The following is a 20,939-nucleotide window of genomic DNA, read 5'->3' as shown; positions in this document are numbered from 1 at the left end:
TCGATATAAATAGGTATTTTATAATATTATAATTCTTTAGATAGCTTCTGTTAATGTATTTCAATATTTTTCCTGTGCCAAGGTGATAATAATATTATTCAGACGGTATCATCATTTTTTCTGAACCCGTCAAATCATGTTAAATGTTTCATTATTTTGAAACGTTTGATTATCCTTTTACGTATATTGGCTTCCCTCTTATAACTTGATTCTGATTACTGGATGAATGTTAACCGATATTCGGAAAAAAAATCCAGCCTTCAATACACGTGCTAATCTGGAGTGAATGGGAGGCATTGACAATTTTCCGAAATTTCAAAAGAAATTCGGACAAAAAGAAAACTCGTTGCCACTTAAGCAGGAAATATTTTGCTAATTCAACAAGCGAACGTCAAAAGATTTTTTTACAGAATTTTAGATTAAAGAATCATTTACGGTAATATGGACAGAATATTTCTTATTATTGAAAATATGATAAAAAATTGAATGAAAATAAAACATCTTAAATGTAACAAATTATTAAAAAAAAGTTAATAATTCAAAAACAATTCAGATATATTAATATATCACATATCTTAATATTATCAATCAAACATACTGGTATATGATGAATATTAAATACCTTACATTATTTTTTCATTAAATTTGTAACGGTTTTTGGTAATATATAAAAAGCTACCGTCTAATCCAGGGATTTCTAACCATGTGTTTGCAAACACAAAACGCGCCCAAGAGCACTTTTGCGAGCACCTATAGACTATTTTTTTATAAAATGTTTGACCATCTTTGATCCTAAGAAGATCATAATATGGGCCTATATAAATATAATTGATATAAGTAATTTTTTAAATCGATTAATAACTCCAAAAAATATCCATCGATAAAAAGTAGGACATATTGGATAAAATCATGCTTTCGTTTAACTGATTTAATTGAATCATTATTATTTTCAACAATGAACATAAAACATACATAGTTTTGAAAACACTTCTAAGAAAATATATTATAACCAATAGAAAAAATCTTTTGAAAAAAGTAAGACACCTCGCAGGAATCGAACCAGCATCTTTCGAGTATCGCACCCATGCACATAGACCACTATGCTAAAGCGTCATAATTAATTGCGACAAATTTTAACTAATGGTTTTTAATACTCTCTAAAGCGCTTTCAAAATTATGTATGTTCAATAATTAGAATGTTACATTCTTAAATCTTGTGAATTATTCGTTGAATAAAAAAATAGTAATTGAAAAAAGAACATAAAGTCAAAACACAGATGTTAGGCAAAAGGCATCAAATGGTTTGAAGCTTACCTTGATAGAACACTATTGTCGATTGATCTTGAGAAGGCGTTCACGTTATGCGGAGACAACGTCGGACTGCAATCTTTGGGACTCCCAATTGGTACTAAAACAAAAGAGATAACACATACTTAGTAGAAATAATGGGTAAAAATTTATCTTAAAATATCACTCGCTTGGCAAATGAAAGACGTGTGTTCCAATTCCCACTCTGCTCAAGATTTTTCCATGAACTTGTATAATATATTTTTGTATTTTCAGTTTTTAAAATACATTTTTTTAAAAATTAAAAACAAACATCTACATATTTATTTATTCTAGACTCGAAATTAATGTGATTGCATATGTGGGTAGATTCATATAAAATTTTATTGTTTTTCACCGTCAGTTTTCACTACTATAAAATGTAGTGTTTTATATATTTTACAGTCTGTTTATTTTTGTTGTTGATACTTACAATATTATTAGTAAAATAAATGATGTGAACACTTTAACAATTTGAATTATGTTTGGTAACCATGGTAATATTTTTTTGTTTTTTCATACCTTGCCTAAAATAATATTTGACACATAATTTACAAAAAAAGTCTTAATAAAATGAAAAGTTTTAATGATAAAATACCTTTTAAAAAATATATAATGGCAGTATTGTGATACAACAGTGATTGGCAAATACGTCATAATACATAATAAAGTTGAACGTAATACACAATTACGAAAATGACAAACAATATTACAATAAAATTTTGGGTAAAAGGTAAGTGCTTGATATTAATATAATCAATAAAAATAGATTAACCTTAATCATTATATCAAATATATGTTAACAGTTAACATATTATTAACAACGTGAACAAATTAGTATACTGGTCAGTAGAAATTTAATAAACACATTATCTTTAATTTAAGAAATACAATGAAAATAAATTAGCTAAAAATTGACATTTACAAAGAATATCATTTAGTAAATATGCCCAGAAATGAAATATTCATCGAATTATAAAATAAGCTGTATTTCCTTCACCAGGTCAATTATAAATTTAAACATACATCCATCACCTTAAAGCTCAGTCGACATGTAATTTACATGTATTATTCATATAATAATATGTTATGTATGCGTATAGCGTGGGTATATATTATATGTTTACAGTATATCTATTGACATTGTGATCCCTTTGGGAAAAAGGTTCTCAATCTCAGAATGAGCATATTATTTTAAAAGTTTTTAAATGTATGTCGCTGTAAAAGTTATGGTGAATATTTAATTTTCTAAATAATAAAGTTAACATTATTTTCAGCCTCCCCATTATTGAATTCTTAATATTTTTAAACTAAAATTGATTTATTAATTGAACTAGCGTTTACATCGTAGAACTCCATTATCATAGTTTTTAAACAAAGTTATTTTGATTAATTCTATTTCAATTGAGCCATGTTTGGATTTCCTAAAATAGGTTTATAACCCTAAGCAGCTGTTAACGTAAATGACTCAATTGCAGTAGAATTAATAAAAATACCTTTGTTTCAAAACCATTAAAAATGATTTATTCTACATCATTATAGTGAATATTTAAAATTAAAAAATCATGACGCTCATATTCACAATATCATAAAGAAGAAAACAAAAGAAAATAAGTAATAATGTTTACACTATTTAAATAAAAAATGCAATGAAAAACAAACGAAAAATGCAAACATCATAAAAAGTTACGTGCGAGTGGAATATATTAGTATTTGTATATAAATTCCTAAAACAGGATATTGTAGAAATAATAGACGATGCATCATCATTGAAGCGCCTAACATCGACAAGACCTGGGACGACGATGATGCGCCAGGATATCACGGCTCCCATTGGATAGAGTGGAAAATAACCCCTAGACTCTCGGCGTGACCAAATATTAGTCTAAAGTAGACTTGTTCTTTTTCTAGTATCAAGCCGGCAGAGGTCCGAGAACGTACCTTACAGGAAAACTGTAAACGACCTCGTTTACAAGACCGCATCCATGGCATGGTAGTCGAGATGGACGGCGTCCTCGAAGAGGCTAATTTTCTTATTTTTTCCAGACATATTTTGCAGGCATCAAATGAAGAAACTTCAAACCACTCACTGGAATAACCAATTCCTTACCAGCTATGACAATTTTGCCGCAAAACTCTATGGGTTTCGATTGATAAAAGATGGGCTGAGTTGAACTTGCGGGCATGATCACCAAGACGTTGAACACGTTATCTGGGATTGTCCGCTTATGGATTCTGAGCGACCGTAGCTGTTTAGATATGGGTTCAATTGGTTACGCAGACTTGATATCAACTGAGGCTTACTTTGAGGCATTTGAGAGATTAGCAGCGTCATATGGAGAGCAGGTTAATCGAGTTGATCCCAATTTCTCCATAGAGTCATCATCGAATTTTAATCTTGATATTCAGTATGCGAATACAAAGGACATGTCACTGAGACTAGCTGAGCCAGTCCAACACTTTCATTTTCTCTCTAAATTCTTTCTATAAGTGCCACGGTGCATGGTTGTTACACCAGTCCCGTGTGGCTCTGTATGTATTTTTTTTCTTTCAGACACATTTTAAGCGACATGGAAGGCGGTTCTGCATATCTACGGCTATACATACATTATGGGTGGAGATGGGGAACCTAAAATCAGTTGTTCTCCATCAGACCGTCCAACCTGGTCGCCACAAAAACCAAATTTGTGGCATTTAGAAAATTTGCGGTATCATACAGCCAACGTGAAGATCTTTTCAATTAGATTGTTCAGCTGTTTTGTATTAGATTTTGTTACTAACTATAATGTTAATATAAATTTAATATAAATTTTGCTTCTACGTGCTCCTCTCTCATAGTTAGGTACTTTTTACATAGAGTAATGTAAATTCAGTCAAAGCATATTTGAGTGCATGGCTACCTCAGTCTTAGGTAACTGCTTCTGAGACATTACCAGTAATAAAAAAAATGATGCTTCACATCCCATAATATAGCCGATTAAGACCGGGTGTGGTGCGGGATGGATGTGGTTTAGTGGGACCATTAATTTCAATGTTCTTAAATATGTATTTGGCTTAGGATAATTAAGTAACAACACTTGTCTTCTGTCATTGTCAAACTATTCTCATACTGTGCGAAGAGTTTATTGAGCGACGGTCAGGCAAAAGTATGCTTCAGTTTAAAGCGTGATGATTCACATCATCTTCTGCTCTTGAAACATTTTTGCCTGTTATCGCGAGGGATGGTCTCCAATCCTGGTGTAAATTACCTACGTGGTCGCAGTCATGATTTATTCTGGATCGGAACCGTTTCCTCGTGGTAAGCCTATCAATCACCATTAGCGAGGGGTGCAAGGCTTGTCAATGCGCTTCCCAAAGACGTAGCCATTTTCGGTGATGTGCTATGTATTTTGTATTCGAAATTTTATTTTTCTGTATAAAATTGTACTCATGTTTTCTTTATTATTAATATTAATAATATTCTTCTTAATATTTGTTATAATGTAAATATTATGTTGTGAACGTCTTGAATTTAGATTTTTTATGTCGACAATGTTTTGTTTCCTTAAATAAATCTCTTTCACTCACTCCTGCGGCAGGCAGTAAATAATGATACAATACAAATCAAAACGATGTCACACGGGCTTTCACATAGTTAATTAAGAGATAACTTTCATATAATATGGGTGCGGAAAAAAAATAGTAACGATTTAATTTTAAGTAAGTTAATTTCAAAATCTCAATGAAATCATATATATCATCTGAATGTATATGTTTTTTACATTTTTATGACTCAATTTCTATGGGCCTACGATGCCGTAGAACATAAAAAAACCATGGTTGAAAACGATGTTGGAGGTAGCCAGGCTCACAAACCGGGCTCCATTGTCGTTAATAATAATGATCAACTCTTACATACAGCTTGATAGAATAAACCCAGGGATAGTATTTCGACGGTCAAATAAAAATAATCAATATGATATAATAGTTGATAATATTTACTTTGATAATATAAAGATACGCTTTAGTGGTGTCATCACAATATCGTTATACTTGACGTAAACTTCTTGGAAAATGGGGTCTAATTCCAGCGAAGTATTTTTCCTTCAAATGTGTCCAGGAACATTAACATAATCACATTTGGTTAGCACCCAAGTTTCCAAACCGTGTATGACAAGTGTTGTATAACGTTACAAAGCCGGAAGAAAATAAGCGACATTGACGAATAAAAACATTGAGAAGCTTAAAGCTCTAAATGTAATCCGGACAACTCATACATAGACGGCACTTTATTTCGGAAGGGTAAATTTTGTTACTCTTGTGGACTTTTCATGTGTCGTTCCCTACCCAATTTCGTAAGGAAACTGAAATACGCTAAATAAATGATGTTTTCACTTTGGCAAGGGAGACAATACTATGAATAGAGTATTATTGTAAACGTTTAGCATTCATTTTTTAAACCATGAAGCTTTTTTGTCGGACGAGAAAGGTCACTTGTAACGTTAAAATAGTACAACATTACATCGACGGAAACCGCTGAATTCTAAATACATAATACGTCGATTGGTCTTTTGAATAAATATATTATTATGTACGATGAGTTTTGTAGCATGTGAATGTGAGATGTTCCCATACTTCTTCTTATTTCTAAGTACTGTTTCAAAGGGCTGCATTTAGTCTCCTACATAAATGTCCTTCATTTGAAATAAATCCTCGCTAATTTGTTTCAGTTATCAAGTATTTACACCCTGTTCTAGTCTACCTCTACATAGTTAATCCATCTCATTCGTGGTCTACCTCAAGTGTTCTATCGTTTGGCATTTTTTAAATATGTACCTCTCAATGTGGTCCTCGTGACTTAAATCTACTGATAGTTTGGTATTCAATTAAATTGTCAAGTACATAAAATTTTTTTTCAAAGACTGCTGATTTTTGACTTTTCCCCTCTGAATTACGCACAATTTTTTAAAAACGTTTTTAAAATATACTTTTCTATATTCAGAGTATATTTATTATAACATTATTTAAGAAAGTGAAACCTTCTTTAATCTGATTTTTTTCAATTCGATTTTTAAAAACATTGAATGTTTAAATTACACAAGGACATTATAAGACTTGATAACATTGATAAGCCACATCAAAGAAGATATATGATGATTGTTATAATTGAGTGATAATCCACGCACAGAGTTTCTTCATTTGACGAATCTCGATTACTCAATAATTATAATGAATTTATTTAACAATCTAAAAGAATGCTGAAATTAGACGGAATGTCCTTATTTTTACGATGCGGAACATCAGAACAGCCTTAAAATTAGAAATATATAGGGGCCCGCCAAAGTTCTGGCCTGGGGGGCCGATTCAAGATGTGGGGACCATGGTTTCACAAACACTCATCATTCTGGTAAGCAGTAAGAATATTTAACAATTTTTTAGTAGGTACTTAAATGATTATCACTAGTAAAATGTGATACTTTTGCCATTGTTCAAAATAATAATGATAACTCCACAAATCAAAGTTTTGACACATTGCAGATTTTAGGACACTTCAAATCAAATAATGACTCTTATATTTTTTAAGTAATGTGAAATATCTTGTATGGTCACACTGAATTAGAGATGGCATTATGTATGGTAGACATGTCAGCTTTTAACAATTTAAAAATATATTATCCATGACATATCAACCAAAATCCAAAACAGGCATATTTTGGACATATCAGCTTTTGATTATTTTCCACAGAATTATATTAAAACGTAAAATAAACATTGTTTTCATATTATAAATACTAAGAAAAATAATCTTATCTTTTCCTGTAAGAATGGAAAGAATTGAATGAAAATAATAATGAATTATTATATTTAGTATTATATTAAATATTTTAAGTAGAGTTAATTATCTGAGTTTCCTTGCTTGATCTATAAATAGATAATAGCCTTCAATTACGTGTCAGTTTGTATGTCTCACGTTCTTCTAGCAGTGCACGCAATAAAACACAGGTCTATCATCGATTCCATTTATCAAACACATTCTGGAAATACTTAGTTGCACAAGTTAAGACGTGTAATACAATCGAACCTGTCACGAGTCTGGCCGGGAAAGCCCCGGATAGAAATTGATTTATTGTCTGATAAGCAATACTACCAGGAAGCAGTAGCTTCGGAATAATACGTATCCTTCGGAAAACTTTGTTCAACCCCTGTCCAAAATAAGACAGGGGATTGTTTCACGCGAGCAAAAAACTTTTGCCAATCTAAGTTACTTGTGTGTCAGAGCTTTGCATTTCATATAAGCCTCAAAAACGACGTGGGTAATAAATAGTACATAATAATAATATTAAAATATATAAGCTGTACAGAAGCATGAAATTTGTAAATGTAAATAATTAATACAATTTACATTATAATGGAAAATCAGTCGTTATTATAACAAGTATAAACAGTATTATCATTTTCTTCTTTCTCTGTAATATCCGTTAACGCACAGTTTGATTTTAGCCATCTTTTCCTTGTATGTTATAACATGCGTGTTAAAAATCTGCATGGATATCATTATATCGGTAGCTTAATTGTTGAAGCTCACCGCAAGTATTACAATGGACGTCGGTTCAAATTTCATTTGGTACATTTGTACACGATTTATTTCTGGGATTCTTCGATAATATGTATGCTTTATAAATAAGAATTTCAACCTGGTTTGCATGTTTTTCAAGCCAACCGGATTCCGGCGTCCTGGAAGACCGCTAAATACTATCTATAGAGAGTATATACGGCGAAGTTACAAGATGGTAGTTTGACCTGGAACGATGCAAAAAGACTGGCGAGCGACAGGGATTCTTGGAGGCGCCTCGCGGTGTCCATATTATGCTCCAACTAAGGGGCGGATATGGCCGAAGAAGAAGAATATAATTTTGTAGTCTCTGTAAGTTCGTCAAGATAAATTTGTTTTGTTGTATTATCTTATTAATAATACACCGGGTATCCATTTTTACATTGTTTACTATAATATTTAATATGTTTCCGTTTAAAAATATACGAAATAATATAAATATTGTACAATAAAGTAAATTGATTGAATTAAATTTAATATACCCTATTGTAATAATTTATAAAACAACTTCATAATAAATCCACTGTAGCTCCAATGGAATATGTGGATTTCATAGGCAATTAGGTTAAATATATTTATTGTCCTCCTAACTGGTATCACTAATGGCAGATTAGTTTTGCATATTTTCAAAATCAAACAACTGATCTTCTAATATTTTGACTAGTACACACATTAGAAGTTCTCATTTAGAGGGATAAATTAAAACCATCGTTGAGACCTGCACCTGATTTGCCCTTATTGGGAAAATAACTGTCCTCCATTATGCCAACGAAGACAGGCTGACATTGATATTTTCTTTTTTACATTACCACCATACAAATAAATATGAATGAGTTGTAAAATGAATGAATGTGATGAAAACTAAAAGACATTATGAATGAATGAAAATAATACAATTGTTATGGATAATTTACTCATATATGAAATATACACATTTTACCTTACACTTTTCTTTTTTCACAAGAATATTAAATATATAATATTGGTCTAAACATTTTAGTCAACTTTATCTTATTTTTGCAAAATGATTGATTGTGAGCTATTCGCTGAGCCATCAGTAAAGGATGAATAAGAGAAAGGAGGAAACGAAAAGTTTCAGGAAATCCCCTACCTACTTAGATACAAATACAAACACATTGAAAAACCATATAGGAATATTTGATTTAGTCTACAAAAAATTTGACACCGGAAAATTCAGTATTGACATCACTACTCTGATAATCAGCAACAAAAAGCACTTGCTGTGAAGAGGTGAACGATATGTTAACAAAACGAATAACATGAATTTGGACAGTCGTAGTAACTGTAGATCAAAAGATTATATTATAACTGTAGATACTTAGCTAGGTTTACGCTTATAACGTCAACATACTATTTTTTGTAATTGAGGTTAATAATGAGAGGCTAATACGAAATGTTAATATTTTTTTCGGAACAATCTAAGAGAAGAGGTCTTTACATTTGGAGTATGATGCCAAATTATGTATGACCATGTTAGCAGTGTCGTGTCTCACATATATCTGAGTTTTAATTTCCATAATCTATTTTACGCAAAGTTTCTTAATCCGTTATCGCCGGAACAATAACACAATTTGACAATATGTCTGTGGGAACACGAAGGAGCTGGATGGCATAGACAGCTACGGCCATTTGTCTTGTCGAGTCGGTGTTTATTCGCCGCTGACATGTGCTGGTGTTAACCAACCCACACGCGGTGGGGAGAATTATTTAAGGTTTAAGTATAGACCACAGTGCCAGACGGTCGTGTCGTTGTGAATCATAGATTTACTTTTACGAAAGAATTAATACCTGAGATAAATAAATTAATCAGTACTAAAAAAGTGAAATTTAAACAGGTATATGGTTTTCACTTTCCAAAAATAATATATGTCTGATAATCTTTTTTTCGTACATATTTAAAAGCAATCACAAGATTAAATGTATCGCTGTCATTAATTATTTTTTACAGGGAAATATAGTATTTTTATGTAAAACACAGACTTACGGGCGATTCTACATGAGCAGTTAAGACACTTTTGTGACCGTTAAAATCCGGTTAATCTGCACGCAGAACAATGTTACTGATCACGTATGCCACAATATCATAACACAACCAGTGCAGCAAGACAACCGCCTCACGAGGCGTTCCGACCGCCGCTCGTTAGCCAAATGCCTTGTTTTGCGATTAGCAACACGTTCGTATAGATAGACAAATTATAAACAAATAGTTTTGTTTGGTGACGCGGTCGGTAGCGGGTAAGCCGCGGCGTTTTACCTGCTCGTGGGCTTTTAGATAACGTATGTTTTTATTTTATTATTCGTATTCACAGACATTATAACATAGAATAGTATTACATCATTTAATGATATGCAAAGTTTACAGAAGTATATTACTACTGAAATACAGTCAAAGATATTTTGCATAAAACCATTTTAATAAATTTTAATATTTTCATTATTAAAAGCTAAAAGACATTAAAAGCACTCAATTGAGGGTGATCAGGTATTAAATTACATTCTAATTGATTGATTCTACAAAGTATAAACCTGAGCTGTAGAGGAATAAATCATCAGAAAACTAAAGGGTTTCGAGGTGTGGCTGTATTTGTGTACGATGAGAATTTCCTGGTTCCTCATATTACTCATGAGATTATGAAATGAAGCAATACTTAAGTGAAAAGAAGTTATAGCTATCATCAAGCGTAGAAAGGTTGTATACTTGCCCATATTTATCGCAATGATAAATGTAATTAAAACCAGCTTTCGATAGAAGATGACATCAGAAGAAGAAAAAAGATTTCGAAATGTTGATTATTATTTAAAAAATTATGTTTGTCAAAAATAATATCAAAAATTAATAAAAAAAGACTACAGCATCAATATATATATCGTCACCTCAATACTACAACTAGATTTTCACTGTTTCACGGCTTATAACGCCGTGAGTCCCAGGTTCGATTTCTGGACCTGGAAAGTACACATATTGTTTTTCAATTTGTGTATGGACCTAATAGGTTGGGCAAGTGGCTGACATCCATTTTTCGTTAAAACAAAATCTGTTAAAATAAACCTCTACTCTGTGGAGGCCCGTATGATCTTATTAGGATCGGACATGGACAAAAAATTAATATGATGGTACATTTCTTTCTCTACCAAAAGATAAAACTAGGTAAGTCAGAAGTTTATGGTAATTGTATTAATTTTGTGTTTGAAAATGTAAGATAACTTTAAAAACAAAAATTCATTAAATAAATAAAATAATATATCATCAATATTTTTTCGTAAAATTGAACATTATTTAATTATTGTTCCCAATTGGAAAAGGACAATTTTCCATTTTTATTTTAAATGGTAATTATAGCCTAGATTTATGTTAATCAAATAAAGTTCATTTCATTTTCCCAACAATGACCAAATCACAGTTATCTAGTTGTAGTATTAATTGAGGTGACGATATATAAATAAACTAAACAATAAAAACTAATTAATACTATATCTAACTACAGACAGAATTTGATCTGGCACTGATATGAATGTGCGAATAGATTTTTATGACTAGAATGGATACTGAACTGACACAGTACTGTGTTGCTTAAATCGGCCTTAAGGGAAGAGAGTATTGTGAGGAGAGAATTGACAGTGAAATATAGGACGGCGTGGCTTGGCCCACTATCGTAGTGAGAGATTGGCGAATTACTCGGACCGATATATCCTTGTGAAGTGTGCCGATTAAGTTTATCGGATTGTTTGAAAGACTTCAAAAGTTTGCTCGTTGATTGATTGATGTGACGCTTGTGATCTTTCTCACAAAAAACCGTTCCGTTAAAATTTATAACATTGCCTGGGAATTATTTAACTAGCTGTCAGTATCCGAGAAAATAAACAAAAACATAGTGTACAGTAAGTACAATATCCTTATTGAATATAAATAATTTTGAATACTTCATAAATAACTATTAGAAAACTAATTTAAAAAAAATTGCTTTGGAGATAATGGAGTGGAACTTAGAAATGATTCAAGCGATTAATTATTCATTGGATGGGAATATCGTGTCTTCAATTGACCACAATTGCAGAGTTTAATCTGAAATACAGTTGTACTACTCTAATTCGTTGAGTATTTTGAACTCTTTCTACTTTAAATTTATAAAAACATGGTGGCGCTTTTCGCAAGTGGACTGTATAATTTGAAGGATGACGTGGATACCGGATCTAGGGGTGGAGGCGATTTAACAGAATGTCAGACACTGACGTTTTGATGATTTATGATGGCTCCGTGGTCTGGTTGCACTGTTACTCGTGCGGTATTGTTTGTTTTTGGTTACCCGGTGCGCGGCACTTGACTCGTACACAGTTTTATGGGTGATATGATATGAGGTTGATGAATAATGATGATTTGTATGATTGAAGAGGATGAGAGCCAGTATCACGGCTTGGCAGGTATTTAGAAGTATTCAACGGTCACACTTATCAAGCTGATGAACTACTTCTGAAGCAATCTGTATTTTCAATTGAATTACTAGCGACGATAAGCTATCAGAAGCCCGCTCACGTCCACTATGTGGATGTATCTAAATGTTATTTGCATCACAGTGACTGCCGGTCACTTGGTCTTGTGACAATAACACTGGGATTTGAGATGGCTGGGGAAATAAGGAACAAATGCGAATAAAAATGGCTCAACCAAAATATACACCGTATATATATTTCTTTGGTAGGAATATTGGTGCTCCTCTATATGAAAAGTAATTATTATCTAAGTATTTTACAATTGAGTTCTTCCAAATAATTATCAAACGTAAAGCAGTGACTGAATGTATAATAATATGACATGTTAATGTATTATCTTCCAACGAAATACTCTTACAAAGTGTCACGCTGAATCTTTTATCTCGCTAAACTAAATAAAACGTTATGCCAGATTACTTCTAATCCGTAATCACTTTGATAAGACTTACGTAATCACTAAGAGAGCAGTATACTTGTTACTTATACGGCACTTAGGGGAAATTCTCGATAATCGAGCAACTGCTTGTAGAATATAATTAATGTAATTCTTGGCTAACGCTAACCATCTGGCGAACGCGTTATTGGGTTCTGTAACAGCGTTTTTTTATGATAAATTAATTTCTGCGTAAAATATTTCCTTAGTGTTTTTGCAGTTAAATAAATTTAATAACAATATTCCAGAAAATTTATTCCGGGAGCAGCGACAAGGCTTTTAAAATACGGCAAAAGCAAGGGGAAATTATTCTTAGATCCAATTAGTGAAAAGCGTAAACGTAATTATAACGCAAATGAAACAAACATGTGTTAAATCAGAAAGTAGGTAACATTAATAAATGTATTTTTATATGTTAATAAAATCAGAGCAGGAAACTGAACCGGAACCGTACCCAAAAACATGTTATTATTTTGGAACAGAAACTGCCGTCAAAAAACATAATGGTTATTTTAATTTTAAAATTTAATACCAGATTTATAAATGTAAGATTTTTATTATTTATTAAAAAACCTAGAAACACTTAAGGAAAAATCTTAGAAAAAATTTAGGGTTCGAACTAACATCTTTCACTATCCGGTTAAGTGTTCTAATATAACTATGACTTAATTAATTAAAATAGCTACACTCTCCGAGTTATTTCAAATTTTACCAACGTTAGGTAACCAGTTTTGTTATAAATCAATGTAATATTATTACTAACTTGATGGCATTCGAGATAAGATTTTTTTAATTGAAAAAAAAAGGAATAATATAATACATATATGTAGGCAAAATGTTACAATTTCTCCAAAATTACGAGTCAATTACAAACTACAGTGAAAAGTTTTCCTAATATATTTTACTATACTATAAAGTTATATATATTTGATGAAAATTTAATATGCAATTGTTGACAAAATATTAATTTGAAAATGTGTTATAACCACGGACACCTGCGTATCTATTATATACACACGACTGTTATCGGCCGCTATCAGCGGTTATCGAGAGTAGTTTATATATTTTTTATTGACGTATTATGATTGCACTAACTACCCTCGATAGCCACCGATAATAGTCTTGTGTACAGAATAGATGCGCTGCTGTACGAAATATGGTTATATAATTAGAAAGCGACGACGTTTACAATAATATTCTTTAAAAGTATTACTGTATTACTTGTGGTCATTAAATGTTAATTTATAAGATGACAAAAGACAAGGCATTATTGTGGCGTATATGGCTTCCCAACAAAGATTACATATTATTTAGACTAAGCTCGTAAAGGTAGCCTAAATTCTTAATATTTGACTTTTAAACACCACCTTGGTTCCTAATAACCTAAAATTTATTTAAATCCGTTAACAACATATCGTGAAACATCTTGAATCATAGTTTGATGATATTTTTTGAAGAATTAAAAGCGAACTCCATAACCAGGGTTGAAATTATATTCTGATGGAACCGAACCCTTGATTTTTTGTGATATAAAAATGTTAAAATGCTTAAGGGTTCTCAGCTCTTATTTGTACTACGTTGTGTGAAACTTTAAGTAATAAATTATACAGAAGGCCCTGGTTTCCAGTTATAATAAAGTACAAAGGCAACCTTTTTTATTTACAAATTGATATCATTTCTCATCGTGTTTTATGGCCTCTCTCGTATGTCATGTATTATTTCAGGAAGACCCTTGTTTTGGTGAACAAAAAGATTTTTTTAAAGATTTGGCTAACAAAAATTAGCTGTGGCTACATATTATATTATTCATTATCATCATCAGCTCGGGTCAATACACTACTAGATGAAGATCTTCCTAGTACTCTAATCGCTCCTTAGTTTAGCCGTCATCTGTTATGACTGCAGTTATCCAGTTGTTGTCCACTCGCCGAGTAGTATGTCCAGGTAATTATCATTACTTTAGCTTGCCGATTTCTGTAACATCGCTTACTATTGTCCGCCTATTTATGACTTAGTTTAGTTTGTGGTATTTCCGCCGTTACGCACATGCATGATTCATTGCCACGTTGTGCTAATTAAAATTATTTTATCTTCGTAATATCAATGTTTCTCATGCATTTGTTAACACTGTAAGATATTGAAAAAAATCCTTCTATAGAGATGGAGCCTAAATGTATGAAATCGAAACAATAAAATACTTCTGGATTAATAAATAAATAAGCTACTAGTGCATGTGACTTTGCATTGCAGGTTCATTCGAAGAAAACTTCACACTTATACTTTAACATTCCAATGCAATTTAAGATTCACTCAATTAGTTAATTATATACATGATTCTATTCTACTCTATTCTACATTGTCAAAATATGCCCCGACATTTCACACATCATTACCGTATTGAGGCAGGCATTTGAATATAAAATTTACAGACTAAATAAAAATCAGAGACGCCATTTTGCTTAAAAGGTTTATATTTGAAGAAGAAAAAAAATGAACTTGTTATAACAATTATATTCAACCACACGTACAACAATCGATCGATTCGAAAATCAAGCTGCCTCTAAAATTCCTAATATGGAATGATTCTTTCTATCTAGTGTGTGCAAATTCTTTGATTCAATGATTATCACACATTTTAAATTACGCATAGTGCTTTGTGTAATACTAATAATACAATGGATATGCTAATTATATAAAAAATTGAGTACCTACATAGTATTCATATAACACCAGTTAAATACAACATAATAATAATATTATTGAAAATCATATGAAAATGTCTTTAGCAGAAATGCAGCTGATAAATATTATATATTTCAATGTTTAAATATTTATAGAAGTGTTCATATTATGACATTTTCAATGTGCCTTCTTCGGAAAATATCGTCTTAAGTGTTAGTAAGCCAGGGCAGCTCTGAAGGCGTTGTGGAGCGATTAAATATGCAAAATATCTGCGGTTAATTTCAACGGCAGCCTTACTACCCAGCTACCCGTCCAGACAATCCGATTCAATTCAATTCAAGACCCAATTGAATTCACTTCGACCCAATTCAATCTCGTCTCACAAACAACGACGTCTTCCGGGCTGGCGACGCTCGGCGACGCCCTGAAAAGCTTAAAGCGCCGCGATGCCTCTTCATTTTAATTATTCTACCACTAACAGTGGCGCTACCACGTGTGAATTATTTAAAATATTCCCAAATTTTTGTGAACTTTGTAATAAATCATTCTGTTGTAACCATATTTAAATTATACATATTATATTAAAAGAGTGTTTAATTAATTCTTGACAAATTATATTATTTATGTTAAGGTTGTCATCATTGGTTTATTGTAACTTGTAACCAAATAATTTTCTATTCTTAATAATAATCTAATGGCTAAGAATTTTGACATACATGTTGTATCTTTATCAGATGGGATTGGTCCACTGCTGGATGAAGTCCTCACAAAACTTCTTCCACTTTTCTCAGTCCTTAGTTCTTCGCTGCCATGAACATTGATAACAAAAATATGAATTCATCAATCCAGCTGGTTTTAGGGCATCCCCGAGGTCGTTTAGTGATCTTTGGGTATCGTTCAATGACTACACTTGTCCAGTGGTTGTTCATTCGTCGAGTGACATGTTCACTACATTGCCCTGTCATCTAATTGGCGAGCTCTGTCGTATCGCGTACTCCTGCATACTTAAGTTTTCCAGGGAGCTCAATCAAGTGCATTTAATTGGGCGGATGCTCTTATTCTGCTTTGTTTTTACAAGAAACTAGCCAGAACAGAACCACAAGATTAACAAGTATTAACATATAACCCATCTAGAGATACAAATAAAGAAATGGCTTTCGGCAAAATGTTTAAGGCGATGTTTTTACCTACCAGAGGCACCTAGCGGAAAAATACGAAGCTTGCAATTTGAGATATTATTTTGATAAACAAAAAGAATTTCAAGTTATACACATTTATATTTTTATAAAAATCGATGTTTTTTAAAATAAATATAAAAAATATTAAAACTATGAATTAGTCAAAAATTTCTACGTCAAAACATAGAATATATTATGTAATAATAAGATGGGGTCTTGCAACAAATTCACATTTTTTTACAATTGTTAGTTTATCTTTGACTTAAAATTAAAAAATATTTTCCTTTTTAATGTTTTCAGATACATATTTATTAATTAACACAGTTGAAATTGTAAATAATCAAAAAAATGTCTTAAATTGCAAGCTTCGTAGTTTTCCGCTAGGTGCCTCTAGTAGGTAGAGGTATCGCCTTTTACCACGTTGGTTAGCAATGATTATATTACAAAAACTAGATGGTTATACCTAATACCAATAAACTGCATCTCTTCAAACAATAAAAATGTATTTATGTATAAGAAATTTTGAAATAGATTTTAGAAATAACTGAAAAGTCAATATTAATTTCGATCCTCCACTGGTACAAGTCAAAAAGCTCTAAACCAAAGAGATGCGATTTAGTAATATGCTTGGAAATTGGCTCTTTTCTGTGGAGAAATGTTATCGAAGATCAAATTCGGCGTCGGAATTTCTTACAGCAATTTATTTTGGCAAGTGATTATTAAAATATGATACCGGAAAACTTAGCAAATGATTGAAAATTCCAAAAAGCATTTAGCAGATTATTATGTAGTTGAATAAGGCTAAGATAGGGATTTCGAGTTCATAAAAGTTGACGAATATTTAAAAACAGACACTTAGGAAATGGTAAAAAACCTTCTTTTATACAGATGAAGTGTATACAAGAGTGTGACTGATTTTTTTTACCACGACTATTGATTTTATACTTAACCAGTTATATTTATTTTGCCACTATATCGTGTCAGATATGTATGTATATTATAATTGCAGGATGACAATTATAACATCTAGGAGTGTGTCTGTATCTAACCCTCAATTGAGCTGATCTACTATAATTACAACATGGTTTATATGATAAGATTTTAAAAGTCTTTAGTAAAATCTAGGCTCGATTGAAGACGTTAAACTAGAAATCTTGAGAGACATGAAAAGTTCTTACTGGGACGCTGCCAGTACAACTTTGAACAGCTAATCTCGTCCATTACGCCACGTGTATACGTGGCAGGTGGTATTGGGAAAGCATGTGATTTTATGCTGGCCACAAGTAGTTTCCTACCATGAGCGTAATTGCTCAGAAAAAAGTGGAGCTAGCAAAGTATATAGTATATTTTAAATATTTAAATATTGAATGAATTTAAATGTACTGACAACTAAGTTGAGTAAATTGACTTAAGAGTTGAATATATTGAATGAAAATTTTAAATGGCTGTCTTTAATAATATTCTACAAATAAGACCGTATTCTGAAATACAACATTATTAGTAATCCATAAAATATAGCAATACATGGGGGATCAACAACTCAAGCCGTGTCAGCACATTGATCAGCGATATTAAATAGCTTACCGCAATTATTATTTCTTTAATATCCATTTCCCTTATCGTTCAATTATAGAAAACTCAGTAAATAGCGGACTGCAATTATAATTTTCGTAATATACGTTTTTTCCATATAGTCAGCTGTATCCAATTATCGCAAACTTGATATAAAATACTCAATTATAATAGTTATTTCCTAAATATTCTTTTTAATACATTATTTTGATTGTGAGTTCGTCGATAAATAGCGGATCACAATTGATCGGGAATGTCACTCGACTATAACTTCCCGGTCTGTTAATATCTCAGTTTTTGTATCGCTCCACGCAGAATCTCATTCTAACGACACTTGGACCTCGGGACAGTATCATAAGTATTGCAACATAACTCTTGTAACATACTCACTTGTACCGAGTGTTTACGCTGCAAATAAATATAATAATATATATTATCAGGTATTAAAAGGTAGGTACTTATGCGGTGATGTGAGATCTCATTTTTTTAAAACTATAAGTCACTTCTACTCATGCAATCGCCAGAATTTTATTTGGACTACTTATAATAGTATTTTTATGATAGGCTTTAGGCATTTTCATCATATAAATATTAATGGGCGGGTATAATTATAATAATTCAACAAAAGCTAAAAATAAATGAATGAACATTCCTTATGGAATGAAAATATAAAAGACTTTAAGAAATGTTAATGGAAAGTTCTTCAGCTGTGTTACAAGAGCAATTAATTAAATCAATGGAAAAATTCTATTTGCACATTTTACGCAGTGTAAAATTGAAAAAGGTAAAGAAGAGAAATTCACAAAAGCAATTAAAAATAGGCACTCTGTCGAAATAAAAGTGCCCCGGCTGGAAGCGAAAATTTGGATCCTTTAAAGTATAAAGGTAGGTATATAAATTCATTTCATAATACCTGGACCGTAAAATCTTTTTTTTTTCATGAAAAAAATATTATCTTCTATCATTTGATAGAATGAATGCGATTATATTTTTATCAAATCCCTATTATCCCCAAAAGATTAAAATTGTTTCACATTACTATTTATAAGTAATAATTAAACATAATAATTTTTAATGAAATATTTCTTTTATTAAACGAATAATTCACAAGATTTGAAAATGTAATATTCTATAATATATTGAATATTAATACCTTGAAAACACCTCAGGTAAATTATATCTAATAGAAGAATTCTTTTTATGAAAATTAATAAAAAGCATTTCACGTAAGACCTACTAGTTGAATTCGTAATAATTACGTAGGGGATGCCAGTCGCTTAATTGGTTAAAGCAAATGAGCGCGAATTCGGTGGTGACATGTTTATTTGGGCATCGTATTAAAAAAGAATATTTCTAGTAGGTATTTTCAAATTTTGTATATATTAATTTTTATTTAAGACATAATAAATTAGTCATAAGAAAAAGTGCATTAATTATAAAAAATGGCTCGCTCTGAACGTCTGTTCCGTATTCCAATATTTCATTAGACCAATTTCTTCTGTTGCAATCAATGACATTAATATGGACGAAGCATCTGGAAAAAAAATGACACTCACTTTTTTGTCGGGTTTGCCGAATGGCATAATCTGTTCTAACGCCATTACAATAAAGGTGATATTGCTATAAATTCCCAATCCTTTTTGTCGGGTCTGCCGCATGGTTCGGTTCGAACGGGTTCGCTCAAATGCACATTGATACAAGAAACTCTGTTCTAACGCCATTACAATAAAGGTGATATTGCTATAAATTCCCGATGCATGATATCGCATAATGGATATTGCGTGACGTCTACCTATGCACGTGCGAATGTTGCTATGGGCGAATTTACTTGCTAGCTACTGTACTGAGTGCGTCGTCCATTAATAATGTCATTGGTTGCAATGGAGTATTGTCGACTGTTCATTGACTACTACGTATCGTGTTTCCATCAAAAGCAAAATTGACAGTTAATATAATATTAAATAAAGAATATATTAATTATTATTTTAAAGTCAATAATATAACTAGGTATGACCACAAACGTTTTTTCTAGCACATAATATATTTCACTGGATATTTATATATAAAAATTTTAATGGTTGCCGATGAAAATGTAAAAATTCCGATATATTAGTTATGTAAGATCAAGTAAGATTAAATTTAAGCTCCGTTGCAACCCCATAAAGTCATATCATATTAGCATAATATAATATTACAGTGTGCTACCCTTAGACTATAGATACATCGTGCTACCCTATAAGTACATGCGATTGATGTAAGTCATAATCACTCTAATGGTGAAACCATCTATATAGCTCTGTACCTTTGCCGGGGTTTTGATTGATGAGATTATGAACGAAATCCATTTTTAATCTATACATCGTACTATATTACATATTTTAATTTTAATTTAATAATTAATTTATTATATTATACAAAGTACACTCGTTATAAAGAAAAGTCTAATAACACTAATAATCAAATTAAAGTGTCTGGGTGTAATTTAGAAATGATTGTCCTTTGATTGACGTTGCGACCATTGTCATGATACCACGTTGTTTAAATTTCCGTCTGTTGATATAATTAAAAAAAAAATACTGGACCACTATTGATGAAATTTGAACACATTGTAGGTTACGCTGACAGACGGTACTAATTTAGTAGTTTT

General features: G+C 31.5%; 1 protein-coding gene across 1 annotated transcript in view; it reads right to left on the bottom strand.

Annotated features, from left to right (window-relative positions):
* Window positions 1–1,310: 1,310 nt before the first annotated feature.
* Window positions 1,311–20,939, bottom strand: part of LOC147073812 (uncharacterized) — a 548,328-nt gene continuing 528,699 nt past the window's right edge. The window contains exon 9 of the mRNA XM_085944694.1: window positions 1,311–1,408. Within this exon, the coding sequence (XP_085800820.1) occupies window positions 1,311–1,408 (98 nt within the window). The remainder of the gene's footprint in view (window positions 1,409–20,939) is intronic.

This window comes from Rhyacophila brunnea, unplaced genomic scaffold (genome assembly GCF_057557595.1).
Source record: "Rhyacophila brunnea isolate RB1 unplaced genomic scaffold, BYU_Rbru_1.0 scaffold_17, whole genome shotgun sequence".
NCBI classification, from domain to species: domain Eukaryota; kingdom Metazoa; phylum Arthropoda; class Insecta; order Trichoptera; family Rhyacophilidae; genus Rhyacophila; species Rhyacophila brunnea.
This window is presented reverse-complemented; position numbering and strand designations above follow the sequence as displayed.